The sequence below is a fragment of the Budorcas taxicolor genome, chromosome 17 (assembly GCF_023091745.1).
Source record: "Budorcas taxicolor isolate Tak-1 chromosome 17, Takin1.1, whole genome shotgun sequence".
Taxonomy (NCBI): Eukaryota; Metazoa; Chordata; class Mammalia; order Artiodactyla; family Bovidae; genus Budorcas; species Budorcas taxicolor.
This window is the reverse complement of record NC_068926.1, coordinates 7,530,526-7,552,108: the sequence shown is the minus strand read 5'-3', so window position 1 is coordinate 7,552,108 and position 21,583 is coordinate 7,530,526. Positions and strand designations below refer to the sequence as shown.

General features: G+C 37.0%; 1 protein-coding gene across 1 annotated transcript in view; it reads right to left on the bottom strand.

Moving 5' to 3' along the window:
• LRBA (LPS responsive beige-like anchor protein) overlaps positions 1–21,583 on the bottom strand; it is a 746,337-nt gene that overhangs the window by 640,417 nt on the left and 84,337 nt on the right. Inside the window, exons 4-8 of the mRNA XM_052655100.1 lie at positions 15,870–15,965; positions 10,745–10,866; positions 10,530–10,656; positions 9,810–9,929; positions 7,487–7,633 (exon numbers count right to left, since the gene is read on the bottom strand). Of these exons, the coding sequence (XP_052511060.1) occupies positions 7,487–7,633; positions 9,810–9,929; positions 10,530–10,656; positions 10,745–10,866; positions 15,870–15,965 (612 nt within the window). The remainder of the gene's footprint in view (positions 1–7,486; positions 7,634–9,809; positions 9,930–10,529; positions 10,657–10,744; positions 10,867–15,869; positions 15,966–21,583) is intronic.

The following is a 21,583-nucleotide window of genomic DNA, read 5'->3' as shown; positions in this document are numbered from 1 at the left end:
AATAAAAACAATGCCCTTTCAAAGGACTTAAAGCAATCTGGTGTTTCACCAAACAGTAAGAACATACAAAAAAAAAAGCACTCCATCTTTTTTTCCATGGGAAACAATATTTTTCATCTATAACATATTTAACTACAACCTTTTAAACAGTTTTCTATATCTCTGCTACTTTAAACAAGTTTTGAGAAATGTCTAAAACATGGTTACACAAACCAATAGATTTAAAAGTAATGAATAAGTTCAGTTCAGTCGCTGCATCATGTCCAGCTCTTTGCGACCCCATAGACTGTAGCAGGCCAGGGTTCCAGGCCCATCACCAGCTCCAGGAGCTTGAACCAAACTCATGTCCATCAAGTCGGTGATACCATCCAACCATCTCATCCTGTCATCCCCTTCTCCTCCCGCCTTCAATCTTTCCCAGAATCAGGGTCTTTTCTAATGACTCAAGTTCTTCCCATCAGGTAGCCAAATTATTGGAGTGTCAGCTACAGCATCAGTCCTTCTAATGAATATTCAGGACTGATTTCCTTTAGGATTGACCGGTTGGATGTCCTTGCAGTCCAAGGGACTCTCAAGAGTCTTCTCCAACACCACAGTTCTAAAGCATCGATTCTTTGGCGCTCAGCTCTCTTTATAGTCCAACTCTCACATCCATACAAGACTACTGGAAAAACCATAGCCTTGACTAAACAGACCTTTGTTGGCAAAGTAATGTCTCTGCTTTTTAATATGCTGTCTAGATTCGTTATATCTTTTCTTCCAAGGAGTCAGCGTCTTTTAATTTCATGGCTGCAGTCACCATCTGCAGTGATTTTGGAGCCCAAAAAAACTAGTATGTGCCACTGCTTCCACTGTTTCCCCATCTATTTGTCATGAACTGATGGGATCGGATGCTATTATCTTAGTTTTCTGAATGTTGAGCTTTAAGCCAACTTTTTCACTCTCCTCTTTCACTTTCATCAAGAGGCTACTCAGTTCCTCTTCACTCTCTGCCATAAGGGTGGTATCACCTGTGTACCTGAGGTTATTGATATTTCTCCCAGCCGTCTTGATTCCAGCTTGTGCTTCATCCAGCCCAGTATTTCACATGATGTTCTCTGCACATAAGTTTAATAAACAGGGTGACAATATACAGCCTCGATGTACTCCTTTACCGAGTTGGAACTAGTCTGTTGTTCCATGTCCTGTTCAAACTGTTGCTTCTTGATCTGCATACATATTTCTCAGGCGGCAGGTAAGGTGGTCTGGTATTCCCATCTCTTTCAGAATTTTCCATAGTTTGTTGTGATGCACAAGGTCAAAGGCCTTGGTGTAGTCAATAAAGCAGAAAGACATGTTTTTCTGGAACTCTCATGCTTTTTCAATGATCCAACAGATGCTCGCAATTTTGTCTCTGGTTCCTCTGCTTTTTCTAAATCCAGCTTGAACATCTGGAAGTTCTAGGTTCACGTACTGTTGAAGCCTAGCTTGGAAGATTTTGAACATTACTTTGCTAGCATGTGAGATGAGTACAACTGTGCAGTAGTTAGAACATTCTTTGGCATTGCCTTTCTTTGGGATTGGAGTGAAAACTGACCTTTTCCAGTTCTGGGCCACTGCAGACTTTTCCAAATTTGACTGGCATACTGAGTGCTGGCATACTGAATGCAGCACTTTAACAGCACTTTAACAGCTATTTCAAGATTTGAAATAGCTCAACAGGAATTCCATCATCTCCACTAGCTTTGTTCATAGTGATGCTCCCTAAGGCCCACTTGACTTTGCATTCCAGGATGTCTGGCTCTAGGTGAGTGATCACACCATCATGGTTATCTGGGTCATGAAGACCTTTTTTGTATAGTTCTGTGTATTCTTGCCACCTCTTCCTAATATCTTCTGCTTCTGTTAGGTCCATACCATTTCTGTACTTTATTGTGCTCCTCTTTTCATGAAATGTTCCCTTAGTATCTCTAATTTTCTTGAGATCTCTAGTCTTTCACATTCTATTGTTTTCCTCTGTTTCCTTGCAATGATCACTTAGGAAGGCTTTCTTATCTCTCCTTGCTATTCTTTGGAACTCTGTATTCAGATGGGTGTATCTTTCCTCTTCCCCTTTGCCTTTTGCTTCTCTTCTTTTCTCAGCTATTTGTAAAGGCTCCTCAGACAACCATTTTGCCTTTTTGCATTTCTTCTTCTAAGGGATGGTTTTGATCACCGCCTTCTGTACAATAGCACGAACCTCGGTCCATAGTTCTTCAGACACTCTATCAGATCTAATCCCTTGAATCTATTTGTCACTTTCACTGTATAATAAGGGATTTGACTTAGGTCATACCTTAGATCTAGTGGTTTTCCCTATTTTCCTCAATTTAAGTCTGACTTTTGCAAGAAGCAGACAGCAGATACAAGTTTTGAAAATAAACACCTAAACAAACATTTTATTTTATAAATTCCACATAAAATATAAAATAAGTAAAGCAGAGTAATTCTGTGATCATCACTTAATATAATCTTTAAGTACAGTTTTAACAGTATCTGATCATACTAGTAAGGAAACAAATAAGCTGTTAACATAGGATATAACTCAGTAAGAATCTGGTGTAGGTTATTTAAAATAAGCAGTTATTTCTATACATTTACCACTTAAGGTTCTTTTCTGGGCCTTGGTATTCATAAATGAGAAACTATAACCAAATAGGATTATCCCAGAGATGCAAGGCTTGTTTAAACTTTGAACAAGCATTGCAATACACTATATTCATAAAAATAAAGAGATTAAGGTTCCAAGCACCATTTATCTCCAATCCTCCCCTGTTACATTAAAATCATAGGGTCATAGGCCTATAGGTAGAATAACATCTTCCCCCAATCTCACCAAAGATGTCCACGTCCCAATCCCTGGAATGGGTGAATGGTGGTTCAGGCAGTGAAGAATCTGCCTGCAATGAGGGAGACCTGGGTTCAATCCCTGGGTCGGGAAGATCCTCTGGAGAAGGGAATGGCTATCTACTCCAGTATTCTTGCCTGGAGAATTCCATGGACAGAGGAGACGGCAGGCTACAGTCCATGGAGTCTCAAAGAGTCGGACATGACTAAGCAAGTAATACTAACACATCCTGGTGGGCTTAATGCAATTACAAGAGTCCTTTTTAAAAAAGAATACTTTTTCCCTTTTTTCCCCTAATATTTATATATTTATTTGGCTGCTCTGAGTCTTAGTTGCAGCATGCAGGGTCTTCAACCTTCGTTGTGGCATGCAAGCTCTTTAGGGTTAGCATGTAAACTCTTAGTTATCGTGTGTGGGATCTAGTTCCCGGACCAGAGACTGAATACCCAGGCCCCCTGCTTTGGGAGCATGCAGTCTTGGCCACTGGACCACCAGGAAGTCTCTACCAGGATACTTATTAGAAGGAGGCATGAGGGTCAGAGTCAGAGAAGGAGGTATGACTGCAAAAGCAGAGGCTGCAGGGATGCCACTGCTGGAAAGGAACACACGCCAAGAAATGTAGATGGCGTCTAGAAGCTAGAAAAGGCAAGCAACAGACTGTCCCCAGAGGCTCCAGAAGGAATGACGTCCTGCTGACATCTTGATGTTAGCCTCATGAGACCCATTTTCAGACTTTTGACCTCCAGAGCTATAAGGTAATAAATCTGTTATTTTAAGCCATTAAAATAAATAAATAAATAAGGACAAAACTAACATGATCATCTCAGTAAAAGCATAAAGAGTATTTAACAAAATCCAACAACTCTTCATGATAAAACTCTTCATGAGTTTTAACTTCCTTAAAGAAACAAAGACCATCTACAAAAAAGTGACAGCTAACATAATTGATACTGAAAGACTGATTGCTTTCTCCCCTGAGATCAGTAAAGAAAAAGAAAAAGATGTCTGCTTTCACCACTTTTTTTATTTTTAATTTTATTGAGGACACTGAAAAGGAGATCTACCTTCTTAATAGACATTAAATGGGCAATATGCTATTGTTATCTATAAACACAATGTTGTACAGCAGATCTCTAGAACTTACTCATCTTGCATAATTAAAATTTTAGAACACTGATAAGCAGTTCCCTTTTTTTCCTTTCCCCAGCCCTTGGTAACCACCATTCTACTCTTTGCTTCTCTGAGTTAGTTTTTATCTCATATAATGAAATTATATAGTATTTGCCCTTCTGTGACTGGTTTATCTCACTGGGCATAATTTCCTCAAGATTCTGTACTGAGGTTCTAGCCAGGGCCATTAAGCAAAGAAAAGAAAGAAAAGATGTCCAGATTATAAAGAAAAAACTAAAATGATGGCAGTTTACAAATACATGATCATATATATATATATATAATGAAGAACAAATTCACTTTGATGAAGTTCAATATGCTAAAAATGTAATACTTTTATACGAAAACTTAGAAGTAAATTGTGCTTCAAAATCATATTTATATAATCTTATATTAATATATAGAAAATAACAAGAAATATAAACACACAGAAAATCAGAGCTAATAAACTACTACAGCAAGGTTGTCCTATAGAAGATAAATATATGAAAATCTATTTAGCTACCATACACAAGCAACAAACAATCTGAAAATGAAATTAAGAAATAACTCCATTTGATATAGCACATAAAAAAAGAAAATGTGACTTCTGCACAGAAAACTGCAAAAAGAAACTGAAAAAGACCTACATCAATGGAATAAAATCCCATATTCATGGATTGGAAGACTTAATACCCTAAACATGACAAATCTTTTCAAACTGATCTGTAGATTTGGATGCAGTATCTATCAAAATCCCAGCTACAATTTTGTACAAACTGACAAGTATATCTTAAATTCATACAGAAATGCAAGATGCCAAAACAATCTTGAATAGGAGCAAAATTGGAGAACTCACGCTTCCTGATTCTAAAAATCTATTATAAAACCACAGTATTCAAGACAGTGCTACTGCCCTAAGAATAGATAGAGTTCAATGAAACAGAATTGAGAGTCCACAGATACTTACATTTATGATCAACTGATTTTTGATGAAGCTATCAAGAAATACAATATGCAAAGAGTATTCTTCTCAGCAAATGATGCTGAGACATCTAGAAATGCAGATGCAAAGGAATACAGTTGCTCCAAATACAAAAATTAACTCAAAATGAATCAAAGATTTAAATGTAAGAGCTAAAAATACAATACTTTTATATGAAAACCAAGGAGTAAATCTTCATGAACTCGAATTAGGAAATAGGTTTTCAGATATGACACCAAAGCACAAATAATAAGACAAAATACAGACACAGTGGACTGCATCAAAGTGAGACTGTGCTCCAGAGGAAAACAGCAGGGAAGTGGCAAGACAAGCCACAGAATGGGAGACGGTATTCACAAATCACTAATCTGACAACGTATTTGTTTCTAGAATACATTTTTAAAACTCTTAAAACTGAGATTAAGGAAAAGAGGAATGTGGATTCTTGTTCAATGAGTACAGAGTTTCAGTTTTACAGATTGACGAGTTCTGCAGCTAGGTTGCACAATGTAAAAATACTTAACACTACTGCCTAAGACAGTTACAGTGGTAAGTTTTATGTGCATTTTACCACAATTAAATATTTTTTTTAAACCTCTTAAAACTTGACAAATAAAAAGGCAGCTCAGTTTTAAAATGGCAAAGGATGTTAATAAACATTTCTCAAAATAAGACATATAATAGCATATAAGCACACAAAAATACATTCAACATCATTAGTCATGAGGAAAAGGCAAATCAAAACCAAACCACAATGGGATAGCATTTCAAACTCACTAAAATGGCTATAAAAGTGAGATAATAACAGTTATTGGAGAGAATATAAAGATATCAAAATCCTCATACATAGCTGAGTAAAATTATGTGGCCATGTTGGAAAGCAATCTAAAAGTTTCTCAAATAGTTAAATGTAGAGTTACCATATCACTACCAATTTCACTCTAGGACCAAACCCAAGAAAAATAAAAACACACGTGCACATAAAAGCTCGTACAGAAGGGTTCATTGCAGCATTATTCATAACAGTCAAAAGATCAACACAGCCCAATGTCCATCGACTGACAAATGGATAAACAACATGTGATATACCCACACAATATTACTTATGGAAAAAAGGAATGAACTATTAATGCATCCTACAACATGGGTTGACCTCCCAGACCTGTCTCTTCTAGGTTTCTCTCCTCTTCTCATTATTCCCCTCATGATGTCTGTTATCTTTCATTCTCTTCCCTTCCTACTCTGCAGAGCAATTTAAGTATATCCAAATTGGGGAAGGAAAAAGACCAACATGTCACTGATGTCTACCCTTATAAGAAGATGGAAAGACATAAAGGGATTTGTTTTGGATTAAAAAACTTTACTCACAAAGCCACTCATTGGGGGAAAAAAAAAGCAAAATATATAAAAATGGAAAGAACATTAAAAAAAAACAATAAACAAATAGTAGAAATAAGTGAAACACTAAATCATAGACCTGACAAAACATGGTCCACTGGAGAAGGGAATGGCAAACCACTTCAGTATTCTTGCCTTGGGAACACCAGGAACTGTATGAAAAGGCAGAAAGATAGGACACTGAAAGATGAACTCCCCAGGTCTCTTGGCGCCCAATATGCTGCTGGAGAAGACTGGAGAAATAACTCCAGAAAGAATGAAGCGATGGAGCCAAAGCGAAAACAATGCCCAATTGTGGATGTGACTGGTGATAGAAGCAAGGTCCAATGCTGTAAAGAGCAATATTGCATAGGAACCTGGAATGTTAGGTCCATGAATCAAGGCAAATTGGAAGTGGTCAAACAGGAGATGGCAAGAGTGAACACTGACATTTTAGGAATCAGTGAACTAAAATGGATGGGAGTGGGCAAATTTAATTCAGATGACCATTATATCTACTACTGTGGGCAAAAATCCCTTAGAAGAAATGAAGTAGCCCTCACAGTCAACAAGAGTCCAAATGCAGTACTTCGGTGCAATCTCAAAAATGACAATGATCTCTGTTCATTTCCAAAGCAAACCATTCATTATCACAGTAATCCAAGTGTATGCCCCAATCAGTAATGCTGAAGAAGCTGAAGTTGAACAGTTCTACAAGACCTTCTAGAACTAACACCCAGAGAAGACTGGAATGCAAAAGTAGGAAGTCAAGAGATACCTGAAGTAACAGGCAAATTTGGCCTTGCTTTTTATCACAGCAACTATTAAAAACGTAGCTATTCAAAAATATGGTAACAACAAAAGAAATGCAGCATGAGTTAAAGTTGAAACTGAGCTAGCAGTTTGCACGGTGCCCCATATATAGCAAGTATACTATGCTTCCCGTAAAACTTTAAAATGTACTTTGGACTCCTGAGATTTCCTTAAGGAATCCTTGGTTAGTCTCACATGCAGTTTATTAACCCTAGTTGTAAGCTGCCACATGCATCACCCATCTATAAATCAAGCTCAACTAACACTGATTAAGCAGTGAACATCAAGTAAAGTACCTTGTATCCCAGGCCCAACTGATAAATAGCAAAAATCTGAGCAGCATTAAGAGCTTCACTGAAAAGGTAAACTGCAGTCATCTGACCACAGAATACTCTGTTAGCATCTGCTGTTTCTGATGAGCCCAGGAAACACTTGTCAAAGGTCTGTGAAAGGAAACAGAAAATTTTATTAGAGAAAAAACAAATAAACAGTCTCCTCCAGAATTAATAACAACCTATACTGGTATATTTTGTCCTTTCTAAAATATAATCTGATTAGATTAAAATTTCATTTAGCATTTCACTTCATTCATTCCCATTTGGTGTAGAGATCAAGAAAGACATCACAGAAAAACAGACAAGTTCTCCAAAGTACAATAAACAGAACTTGATGACAAAATGGACGTAGGAAAGGGAGTCAGGAAAATCATTATGGACTCTGTAGGTTCATACTTGGGAAACCAAAGAAGCAGACAGAAGAGCAGGCTTTGGAGCAACGAGCAAAATCATGAGTTAACTTCGAGCTATATAGTGAATGTGTCTTTTCTGTAAACTAATGTGGGTGAAGAAGGAATTGCCAACAAGGTTCTCTATGGTTAGAAGCTAAGACTGTAAAGATGGTTTCTGTAGACATCAAGATACAAGTAATAGGTGAAGTCACGGGAGTAGATGCAATCTTGCAAAAGGAACGTGTAAATTCAGAAAAACAGGTATATGCTTTTCTTATTTACATAGAAAATCTCTCTTAGTAACATCTAGGTTGCAGAGATCACACATAAATTTATACCTATGCAGCAAGAAGGAAAAGAAATGCTTGTATTTTATTTTATACCATGGAACTATTAGGAAGGCTGCTGAAAAATGTGTATGTTGACATTAAGGAATACAAAAAATTTTTAACACTTGGATTATGAAGACAAACGACCTAGGTCAAATAACTGATTCCCATGCTGCTGATTTTGGCAAATTCCTTAACCTCTCTGTGCTCAGTTTCACCTGTAAAGATTATAACAGTACTTATCCTGCAAGGTTACAGAAAGTAAAAGTGTTTATTACAATGCCTGCAATGCTGAGCAAAGATTAACGTAAGAAAAAAAAAAAAAACAGGTTGAAAGGCAATATGTATATTTGGTCTCTAATTTTAAAAAAATTAACATTTATTGAGCACTTATTCCATATAATTCACTCTTCTAGTGGATTTCTGAACAGTAGCTCATCAATCAACATTCTGAGATAGGTACTATTTTACACCCTTTTTAGGTGGAGCAAAGGGCTTCCCACGGAGCACAGCAATAAAGAAGCACCTGCAACCCAGGACCTGCGGGAGAAATGGGTTCAATCCCTGGGTTGGGAAGATTCCCTAGAGTAGGAAATGGCAATCCATTCCAATATTCTTGCCTGGAAAATTCCATGGACAGAGTAGCCTATGCAGGCAGGCTACAGTTCAGGGGGTTGCAGAAAATCAGACAGAACTGAGCGACTGAGCACACTCACACAAAAGAGAAACCTCAGGCCTAATAAATTAAGTAAAGTCATAGTCAGGAAGGGATTCAAACCCAAGTCTAACAATCCAAGCTCTCAAGGTTAGTATTTCAAAATATGTAAACATGTATAGATTAGGATAATAGGAGTTAATAGTGAATGGGTGTTGCAAGTTTGTATTCATTTTCCTGATCCATAATTTTTCAAGGTTTCTATAGGATACAGCATGCTTGGGGCTGGTGCACGGGGATGACCCAGAGGGCTGTTGTGGGGAGGGAGGTGGGAAGGGGGTTCATGTTTGGGATCACATGTACACCCGTGGTGGATTCATGTCAATGTATGGCAAAACCAATTAAAAATAAATAAATAAATAAATAACAATAACAATAAGTGAATTAAAAAAAATGTAATGTGGGAGGGAGGGAAAACATTTTGAATATAATTCTAACTTATGGATCTCTTATTGAAACTTGAAAATATAAAAAAATAGTTATCTATAGCAGCTATCAATTATATGGAAAATTTACAAGCCTATTTCACCTAACTCATTCATAAAAATGATCAGAACCCTGCAGTAAAGCTCTGAGGTTTAATTTGATCAATGGACCAATGACACAAATACTTTCAAGATATATTCACTGCTACCTATGAATCACTGTCTCTACCCTATCCAGAACAATTTTATAGCAAGGACTGAGTAATATCTTATGTGACATATTAGCACATTTCCACTCTCTTAATATATTACATGTTAGCCAAACTACAATTATAAAAAATCCACCACTGTAGTGTTCTAAAATTTATATTCAATATAAAATATATTTTTCTTATTTAAATGTAACTTTCTCAAACTACTTACATCACTCGTGTTGACAAACCATGTTATCTCTCCATAGGAAGCAAGCTCACCATTCACATAACATCGAAGCTCACTGTTCTTCCACCGGTTATAAATGTGCACTATAGTTACCATATACCACTGGATGAGCAAACAGTTAAAAAAAAAAAAAGATAATGATTTTTCCAACAATTCAACCATATTGATAAAAACAAGCAAAAATCAAATGCTAAATTACAGTGAAATCTAGAACTAAAATAAGACTACTTTTATTAAATTCAATATTCTACCCCTGGAACAATATTGATTCAAGGGAACTCTCTCAACAAATAATAGCTTACCCATGAAATTATTTTTCTAACTTTTCATTATGAAAATTTTTAAAAGGTAAAAAGCTTAATAGAAACTCTCTCACCATCCCACAACTGTCAACATTTTGTCATATTTTTCATCTATTTACTGATCTAAATATAGATGTTCCTTTTGTTAATAAACCATTCATTAATTTCTAACTTTTAAGGTAGAAAACCAAATACATACATTTTCACTTGTATTTCCCTTCAACTCTAAAAACAGCTAAATATTCACTCTTTTCATTGTCCAAATCAGAGAGGTTAACAACTGTCCAGCAATTTACACTTCATTTTCTGAACCAGCTTAAGAACAGAATTATGATTTATCACAGCATTCGGAAGGTTAGAACAGTTTGGTAACATAACTATGTCTCATAAGATCACATACCTTTTGTGGCTTGAAATCAAATTTCACACAGTGTTGAAAGCCTTTTCCTTTTGACTTTATTGATGTTATAATTAAACATCCCCCAACAAAGTGAGCAGAATAACCAAGACCTTTACTGGTTCTGAAACTATAAAAAATAAGTTTTCATTTCATCTACAAATATTCTTCTCATTTTTCAAAATAAAGTAACAACACTAAGTTACAGAAATACATACCAATACAAATATGGTTTATCTTTATCCACATTGATGTTATTTACAGGATCCATTCTAAGCCAGGTATGAAATGTGAAACCATTCTGATATGGCCATTTGGCTATAGGAGGTAACGCAATAGCCTAAAGGGAAAAATTTTGAGTTACTGACTCACAATGAAAAATTCTGTTACTGAAATCACGAAAATGAGACCTTACATGCTACATGTATTTCTACCGTATATCAGTCTACATGCAAAAGTAGTCTCTTCATCTGAAAGATTTTCACTAACTTCTAAATTATTCAAAACACAGATTAATGATGTTAATTTAGTTAAACGGAAACATTCCAACTGATCTCTTTGACACACTAATCTTACTGCTTCATTTCTTACAATGAACATATGTAAAGAGATTCCAATGAAAAGGGACAGGTAGTGATATCAAAGGAAATTTGTTGCTGAAATGTTAAATAAAGTAACGAAGAAAGATGGAGAAGGAAAGAAAACAGTTAAGTAAAAAGCCTAGAATGTAATTTTTTAATAGAAAATACAAAGCTGAAGAGGATTCATTCATAACATTTTTTATAACATTTTAAAGTTATATTCATAAGTGACTATATAGGTAATTTTACCACTTGGCTTAAATTTTAATTTAAAAATAAAATAATGCAAAGACCCTAATGTCTCCAAAACAAACTTGAAAAAGAAAAGTTGGAGGTCCAGATTACCAATTTTTATTTTATTTTTTTAATTGGTGGAAAACTGCTTTACAATATTGTGTTGGTTTCCGCTGTACAGCAATGCTAATCAGTCATGACTATAAATATATCCTTCCCTCCTGAGCCTCCCTCCCCTCCCCCATTTCACCCCTCTAAGCCATCACAGAGTGCTAGGCTGGTCTCTGTCTTACTTAGCAACTTCCCATTAACTACAGTTGTACAATGGAATATTACTCAGCAATGAAAAGGAATGAATCTAAGTCAGTTGTACTGAGGTTAATGAACATAGAGCCTCTTAAACAGAATAAAGCAAGTCAAAAAGAGGAAAACAAATATACTATATTAACACATAAATGTGGAATCTAGAAAAATGGTACTGATGAACTTAGTACAGAATGGACTTGTGAACACAGCAGGGGAAGATGAGGATGGGACCAATTAAGAAAACAGCACTGACGTATATACACTATCATGTAAAGTAAATAGTGGGAAGTTGCTAACTAACACAGATTACCAAATCTAAAACCTATAATACAAAGATACAGTACTGAAAGCTGTGGGGTACTGGCATAAAGACAGAGATATAGACCAATGAAGTAGAAGAGACAGCCATAAATAAGCCCTCGTCTTTGTGGTCTTGATTTTTAACAAGAGTATCAAGACAGCTGAATGAACAAATGCACTGAGAAAACTAGTATTTACAAGCAAGAGGATGAAGCTGACCACTTCCTTATATGATACACGAAAGATTAACCCCAAATCAATCACATTTCACATTTCACAAATGTGAAAGCTAAAACTAGAAAACTTTTATAAGGAAAAATAAGAGTAAATCTTCATGACCCTGAGACAGATAAATTCTTCTTAATTATGTACAAGAGAAAAAAATACATGAACTGGACTTCATTAAAATTAAAAACTTTTGTGCTTTAAAGGATACTATCAAGAAAGGGACAGCCCAAAAGAACAGGAGAAAATATTTGAAAATTATTTATCTGATAAGAAGTTTATATCCAGAAGAATATATAAAGGATTGTTACAAATCCAATAATAAATACACAAATACAGTTTTTTTAAGTGGGCAAAATATCTGAATGGACACAGCTCCAAAGAACAAATGCAAATAGCCAATAAGAACATGAAATGATGCTCAGTAATCATCATGATCATCAGTAATTCAGTTCAGTCGCTCAGTCGTGTCCAACTCTTCACGATCCCATGAATCACAGCACGCCAGGCCTCCCTGTCCATCACCATCTCCAGGAGTTCACTCAAACTCACGTCCATCAAGTCGGTGATGCCATCCAGCCATCTCCTCCTCTGTCGTCCCTTTCTCCCCCTGCCCTCAATCCCTCCCAGTATCAGAGTCTTTTCCAATGAGTCAACTCTTCACATAAGGTGGCCAAAGTATTGGAGTTTCAGCTTTAGCATCATTCCTTCCAAAGAACACACAGGACTGATCTCCTTCCGAATGGACTGGTTGGATCTCCTTGCAGTCCAAGGGACTCTCAAGAGTCTTCTCCAACACCACAGTTCTAAAGCATCAATTCTTTGGCGCTCAGCCTTCTTCACAGTGCAACTCTCACATCCATACATGACCACTGGAAAAACCTTGACTAGACAGACCTTTGTTAGCAAAGTAATGTCTCTGCTTTTGAATATACTATCTAGGTTTGTCTTAATTTGGGAAATGCAAATCAAAATCTCAACAAGATGTTACTTAACATGACTAGGATGGCTATAATCAAAAAGACAGACATTAACAAGTGTTGGTAAGCAAGTGGAGAAACTAGAAACCTCCTAAACTGATGGTAAGATTATAAAATAAATACAGTCACTTTGGAAAAACAATATGGGAGTACCTCAAGTGGTTGAACATAAGACAACATGGCTCAGCAGTTCTACTACAACATTTCCAAGAGAAATGAAAACATGTGTCCATATAAAAACTTACAAATAAAAGCCCATAGAGCATTTCCAAAAAGTAGAATGCCACTATCCACTAATTAAAGAATAGTTAGGTGGGATGGGGACGGAGATGGGAGGGAAGTTCAAAAGGGAAGGGATATATGTATACCTATGGCTGACTCATGTTGAGGTTTGACAGAAAACAAAAAAATTCTGAAAAGCAATTATCCTTCAACTAAAAAAGTAAATTTAAAAAATAATTAAACAAAATGTGGTATATTCTTATATTAGAATATTAGGCAACAAAAGGAATGAAGCACTGATACATCCTACAACACTAATGCCTCTTAAAAACAGCAGTGTTAAATGCAAAAAGCCAATCACAAATTCCAGACATCATATAATTCCATTTGCATGAATTGCCCAAAATAGACAAATTCAAAGAAACATAAAGTAGAACAGTGGTTGCCTAGGCAGGGAGTCTGGAGTGAAATGTGCAGTGACTGCTCATGAGTACAGGGTTTCTTTTGAGGGTAATGAACATGTTTTTCCAGTGGTCATGTATGGGTGTGAGAGTTGGCCTGTGAAGAAGGCTGAGTGCTGAAGAATTGATGCTTTTGAACTGTGGTGTTGGAGAAGACTCTTGAGAGTCCCTTGGACTGCAAGGAGATCCAACCAGTCCATTCGGAAGGAGATCAGTCCTGGGTATTCATTGGAAGGAATGATGCTAAAGCTGAACCTCCAATACTTTGGCCACCTCATGCGAAGAGTTGACTCATTGGAAAAGACCCTGATACTGGGAGGGATTGGGGGCAGGAGGAGAAAGGGACGACAGAGGAGGAGATGGCTGGATGGCATCACCGACTTGATGGACGTGAGTCTGAGTGAACTCCTGGAGATGGTGATGGACAGGGAGGCCTGGCGTGTTGCGACTCATGGGGTCGCAGAGTCAGACACAACTGAGCTACTGAACTGAACTGAAAATTAACTGTAATAATGGCTGCACAAACTGATGAACACAACCATTCACTGTATGTACACTTTAAATGACAGAAATGTATGATATGGGAATTGTAACTCAATAAAGCTGTTAAAAAAAAGATCATACTAAAAGCTTTTCTTGTTATAACACTTTACATATGCCTTTAGGTTGACATCATATATACACATATTTTTTATAAGATATTTCATAAAACATGAAAAACATCATAGAGCCAAATCTATCTAATAACACTATTGAGACTTCAAAAGGCCGATTTAAAATGAATGTTGTATTAAGGAAAAAAATAATACATACTGTTTGTATACATATGTTCTCTCTCAATCAAACATGAAAGTATAGGATGTGAAAGCTTGGTAAAAGTAATTCACCCATGAATAACTTCCCTGTAAAAGCTTGTTTAAGGGGGAAAAAAATGAGTCAATGAATATATTTAAAACATCTATTCTCTGAAAGCTCCAAAAGTCGTGTGGTTCAACTGGCCGAATTTCAAGATACATACAAGAAAATGTAATAGACATGTAACAATCTCAAATAAATATAAATAATAAACTTAAAACATGCATTAAAAAAAGGTTTCTCTAATAAGAATACTTTTATCTCCTAAGAATATTTTTTTATGCTGGGAGACAAATGATAAACTCAATGCCAAGTGAGCAAACTATTCTGGAAAGCTTCAAATCTAAAAGGTATTAAGGAAAAATTAGAAAAAATAACATGAGCAATAAAACCTTCCAAAGGAAACTGTACAATGTTTGTGAAACACTCAAATATCATAAATGTTCTTTTAAAACACTCTCTTCTTTCTGCAGATATTGCCTGACTACACAGAGGCCATAAAAGGTAGGATATTATGAGAACAAAAATAAAAAATGAATAAAAGATAACTTTAAAACACTTGCTTATAACAGGCAGACCAATGTAATAAAGAGGATGTGAAAAAGCTTCCATAAATAACACATATATATTATATAATGTAATCATATAATATTTTGAAACATTACAGATATCACTGCCATACATTGTCTTATGTGTAAAGTGACTAACAGTTTACAAGAATGCTGAGACTCATACAATATGGAAACTCACAAGTCAGAAAAACCTGCCTAGAAAGTTTCTCAGTTACTCTCAACTTACACATCAGGTGCAAAAGAAACAGAACTAAGGAAATATAACACTAAAGAAAGATAAAAGTGAAAGTGCTCTATATAAATTTCTATTTCAGAATGCAGAGATAAAAATTCATAAGAAAACATGGCTTATGTTGAAAAGAATTGGGTTCTTATTCCATTGAGACCCCAAGGGGTGAATGTGCAGCTTTCTTAGTTTCTTAAAGCCTCTATTTCTTCCCCTCTAAAACAGTCAGGACAAAGGAACAAGCAGTACTGTTTTAAGGACTGAGTTAGGCTGTACACAGTTTCCACCCAACACAGAACCTGTCAAGAATGCTTACAGGGCCAGACTTTCAGGAGGCAAAGGGAAGAGCTTCAGATGATTTCCTCATTAAGATCTACTTACTGCAGCGCTCTTTCCTGGAAAGTTGAAAAAGGCATCAGGACCATACTTCTGCGGCATGTGCTTTAACACAGACAGCAACTTTCCAGCATGCGGAGGCTATGAAAATAATCAGCGATTCATTAGCCACATTACTCACCACAGAACAAAAATACATACTTTTAAAATAGACATACTTGAATATACCCCAAAATAATAATTCCATAAGCTAAAAAAGCATATATAATATCCAAAAATGGGTATTTTCAACTATCTTAAAAAAATAACACACTCTATGCCACTGTTCTGTGGAAGGTGCTAGAAAAATATGAGCCGGCAGCATCTGACACACAGCACTTCACTGCAGCAAAAACGACGTTTTAAAATTACAAACTACATCATCCCACCTCTCATCCCTTTTTAAAACACTTTTTAATCTCACCAAAAAATAATGCTCATCAAGTCCCATTGTTAAAGGCACTTTAAAAACAGTAAAATATTTTAGCCTCATAACCATGCTAGGGGTTATTATCATCCCATTTTACAAAGGAGGAACTTGAGGCAGAGGAACATATCCAAGGTCATACAGGTAGTAAGTGGGATGAGAACTCAATCTGATTCCAGAGTCCAAGCTTTTAATCACTACACTTTCAACTTTATATAACTATGTCTCCAGTAGCTTCTCACTGCCTTTAAAAGAAAAGACCAGAATCCTTAACATGACCCAAAAGATCCTTAACTGCACTCCATCTATAACGACTTTTTCCCCTAACAGAGCCTGAGCACAAACTATTCTCCTTAAAATGTTCTCATGAGGACTATTCACCACTCCCAGTCCTCCCCTGCCTTAACTAAAGAAATCTACCCAAACTTTAAGCTCATCTTAATGGTCACTTCCCAGGGCACTCTGTCCTGACCTCTGAAAACAGATCAAATCTCCCTACCATATATCATTCTACAACATGTTTCTACAATGGAGCATGTATAAAAGTTGTAACATTACATTTGTTTGATTAATGATTCTTTGATCCACAAGTCTCCTCTAATGCTTTCAACAACCAACAGCTAAAACAAAAAAGTGTATTTACATTTGCAAGGAAAAGCAAAGGACAAGATAGTAATTTAAATCAGTTTGCAAGCAAACAAAATAATGTGTAGTGCATTCCTCTTAAAAGTTAAAGTTCAAAACAGTGTCAAACTACAAATGAAATCACAGTCTTGCCTTCATCTTATTGGGCACCTGGTCTAAATTATCATGAATAACTATCTAGGGGCTTCCCTGGTGGCCCAGCGGTAAAGACTCTGCCTGCCAATGCAGAAGACATGATCCCTGATCTGGGAAGATTCCACATGCCACAGAGCAACTAAGCCCATGCGCCACAATTACTGAGGCCACATACCACAACTACTGAAGCCCCAACACCTAAGAGCCTGTGCTCCCCAACAAGAGAAGCCACGGCAACGAGAACCCTGCTCACCAGAACCAGAGAAAAGCCCGAGCAGCAACAAAGATCCACCCAGCACAGCCAAAAGAAACCTAACTAAAAGAGTTTGGCAATCTTTCATCCAAAAGCTAAGTGGCAAGTGGCATTAATAAGGTTGATCAAGAAATTTTCACTTAACCACACTGTTCAATTATAAAAGTGTAATAAGTTACTATAATCACATTGTGTTAAGTAAATTCTAAAATGAAATTACCAAAAATAATCTACAGTCAAAAATAAAAATATAATATTGTAACAGTTTCATCTACAGAAATCACTCCTCAAATTTTCCTTTTTTATCAACCTATTAAAAAGGACACAAGAGTAGCACTTTGCTCCACAGATGCTGCTAGGGGGCTGTATACTAGGAAAGCCTCTCAGAAAATAATTTTAGTATTCATATTTCAAGAATCATTAGAAACTGATACACTAGTTCCATACGTAAAAATCTATGCTGAAGTAATAATCAAAAAGGCAAACACATTTAAATACAGGGATTTTTCACTGCATTAATGTGATATCAAAGCTACATAATAACTGAAAAAGCCCTGCTCTTGTTTTATTAATAGTTCATTATTTTTTCCCTCTATCCCCTATAAGTTAAGTCAAGTCGCTCGCTCACTTGTGTCTGACTCTTTGCGACCCTGTGGACTGTAGCCCACCAGACTCCTCCGTCCATGGGATTCTCCAGGCAAGAATATTGGGGTGAGTTGCCATTTCCTTCTCTAGGGGATCTTCCCAACCCAGGGATAGAACCCAGGTCTCCCGCTTTGCAGGCAGACGCTTCAACCTCTGAGCCACCAGGGAAGCCCTATCCCCTATAACTATACCCTTAAGCTCAATGTGTTTAATCTGTTTCTTTAATATTTATTTATTTGGCTGCATCAGGCGTCCTGCAGGATCTTTCAATGTAACACAGATTTTCTGCAATAGCTGCAGTACACAGGACTAGCTGCTCTTCAGAATGTGGGTTCCCAACATTGCAAGGTAGATTCTAAATCACTGGATCACCAAGGAAATCCTGCTTAATCGTTTTATATGTTGACCTTCAAAAATGTGTATCTGTGTGATTATACTTAAAATTTAAAAGATGTTGGGTTATATATATTAGATACTATATATTAGATAATATATGTCTAACCCAACATCTTTTAAATTTTAAGTATAATCTTTACTTAAATTTTAAGTATAATTCTGAAAGATATGGGAATACCAGACCACCTGACCTGCCTCTTGAGAAATCTATATGCAGGTTAGGAAGCAACAGTTAGAACTGGACATGGAACAACAGACTGGTTCCAAATAGGAAAAGGAGTACGTCAAGGCTGTATATTGTCATCCTGTTTATTTAACTTCTATGCAGAGTACATCATGAGAAACGCTGGGCTGGAGGAAGCACAAGCTGGAATCAAGATGGCTGGTAGAAATGTCAATAACCTCAGCTATGCAGATGACACCACTCTCATAGCAGAAAGTGAAGAAGAACTAAAGAGCCTCTTGATGAAAGTGAAAGAGGAGAGTAAAAAAGTTGGCGTAAAGATGAACATTCAGAAAACTAAGACCATGGCATGTGGTCCCATCACTTCATGGCAAATAGATGGGGCAACAGTGGAAACAGTGGCTGATTTTATTTTGGAGGGCTCCAAAATCACTGCAGATGGTGACTGCAGCCATGAAATTAAAAGATGCTGACTCCTTGGAAGGGAAGTTATGACCAACCTAGACAGCATATTAAAAAGCAGAGACATTACTTTGCCAACAAAGGTCCATCTAGTCAAGGCTATGATTTTTCCAGTGGTCATGTATGGATGTGAGAGTTGGACTATAAAGAAAGCTGAGCACAGAAGAATTGATGCTTTTGAACTGTGATGTTGGAGGAGACTCTTGAGAGTCCCTTGGACTTTAAGGAGGTCCAACCAGTCCATTCTGAAGGAGATCAGTCCTGGGTGTTCATTGGAAGGACTGATGCTAAAGCTGAAACTCCAATACTTTGGCCACCTGATGCGAACAGCTGACTCATTTGAAAAGACCCTGATGCTGGAAAAGATTGAGGCAGGAGGAGAAGGGGATGACAAAGGATGAGATGATTGGATGGCATCATCGACTCAATGAACATGAGTTTGGGTAAACTCCGGGAGTTGGTAATGGACAGGGAAGCCTGGAGTGCTGTGGCTCATGGGGTTGCAAAGAGTCAGACACGACTGAGCGACTGAAATAAACTGAACTAAAATTATACTTTAATTTTAAATATAATCAATATATAGTCAAGACTGTATATTGTCACCTTGCTTATGTAACTTCTATACAGATTACATCATGCAAAATGCCAGACTAGATGAAGTATTAGCTGGAATCAAGACTGCCAGGAGAAATATCAATAATCTTGGATATGCAGATGACAACATCATTATGGCAGAAAGCCAAGAGGAACTAAAGAGCCTCTTGATGAAAGTAAAAGAGGAGAATGTAAAAGCTAGCTTAAAACTCAACATTCAAAAAACGAAGATCATGGCATCCAGTCCTATCACTTCATGGCAGATAGATGGGGAAACAGTGACAGACTTTATTTTCTTGGCCACCAAAATCACTGCAGGTGGTGACTGCAGCCATGAAATTACTTGCTCCTTGGAAGAAAAGTTATGACCAACATAGACAGCATATTAAAGAGCAGAGACATTCATTACTTTGCCAAAAAGGTCGATCTAGTCAAATCTTTGGTTTTTCCAGTGGTCATGTATGGATGTAAGAGTTGGACTATAAAGAAAGCTGAGCGCAGAAGAATTGATGCTTTTGAACTGTGGTGTTGGAGAAGACTCTTGAGAGCCCTTGGACTGCAAGGAGATCCAACCAGTCCATCCTAAAGGAAATCAGTCCTGAATATTCATTGGAAGGACTGATGCTGAAGCTGAAACTCCAATACTTTGACCACCTGATGCAAAGAACTGACTCACTGGAAAAGTTCTGATGCTGGGAAAGATTGAAGACAGAAGGAGAAGGGGACGACAGAGGATGAGATGGTTGGCAGACATCACCAACTTGATGGACCTGACTTTGAGCAGGCTCCGGGAGTTGGTGATGGACAGGGAAGTCTGGCGTGCTCCAGTCCATGGGGTCACAAAGAGACAGACACGACCAAGCAACTGAACTGACTGGGTTAGATATATCATTCTATTTTTCACTTTCTTCCCGCTTTTTGATATCTATTCATTTTACTCGATGAGCAAAGTTGCTTCAGTCATATCCAATTCTTTGTGAACCTTAGCTGATCATGGGCTATGGGCTATGATCCACAGCCCATCAGCTTCCTCTGTCCATGGGTTTCTCCAGGCAAGAATACTGGAGTGGGTTGCCATGCCCTCCTCCAGAGGACCTTCCCAACCCAGGGATCAAACCCACATCTCTTATATCTCCTTCACTGGTAGGCACTAGAGCCACCTGGGAAGTCCATTTTACTCTATGCATTAATTCTACCTGCTATATAATAATCTATTCTATGCATCCAATACACTTACCTAGCTACTCTCCTAAGATAAACATACATGTTGACAATTCACTGCCATCAAAAATAATGCTTCTGAACATCCTCAGAGGTTAAAAATAACTCTGTCCTCCACTTATACTTGCTATTTTCCAATTTATAATTCTTGATACTACTGATATCACATATCAATATTGTTTTAATCTGAACATCTCTAATTATTAGTGGTTTAGCATATATTTGATTATGGGGTTTCTATCCCTGAAAATGAATATCTGTTCATATTCTTTGCTATTTTCTTATAGTTTTCTCTATACACCAATATAATAAAAATATTTTAATTATATATTCAGAATAAATTATTTGAACATAAACCAGTATTCTTCTGAACATGACACAGCAACAGGACCTACAATAACCAAGTCACCATAAACAACTAGAAAACTGGACAAAATGTACGAAACTAAAACTGTTTTGAGACATGGACAAGAGGTAGCTCAAGACTGTGATCCTTGAGAAAGGGAAAGAAAACAAGTCATGATATTCCCAGACTTTTCAGCTGGAGTCAATTTCCATATCACAGATCACTGCACGGGGGAGGGAAATCAAACAGAACTTAAGAGTCTCATTGAGTCAATGAGGCAGAAACTGGAGAACGGGTAGTCTGAGGCGGACAGAACCGTCAGGCAGAATACTACAGAGGAAGGGCCAAGGCAAAGAAGAGACTCTAGAAATCTTCACTGACCCTTTGACGTAATACCAAACTGCATTCCTAC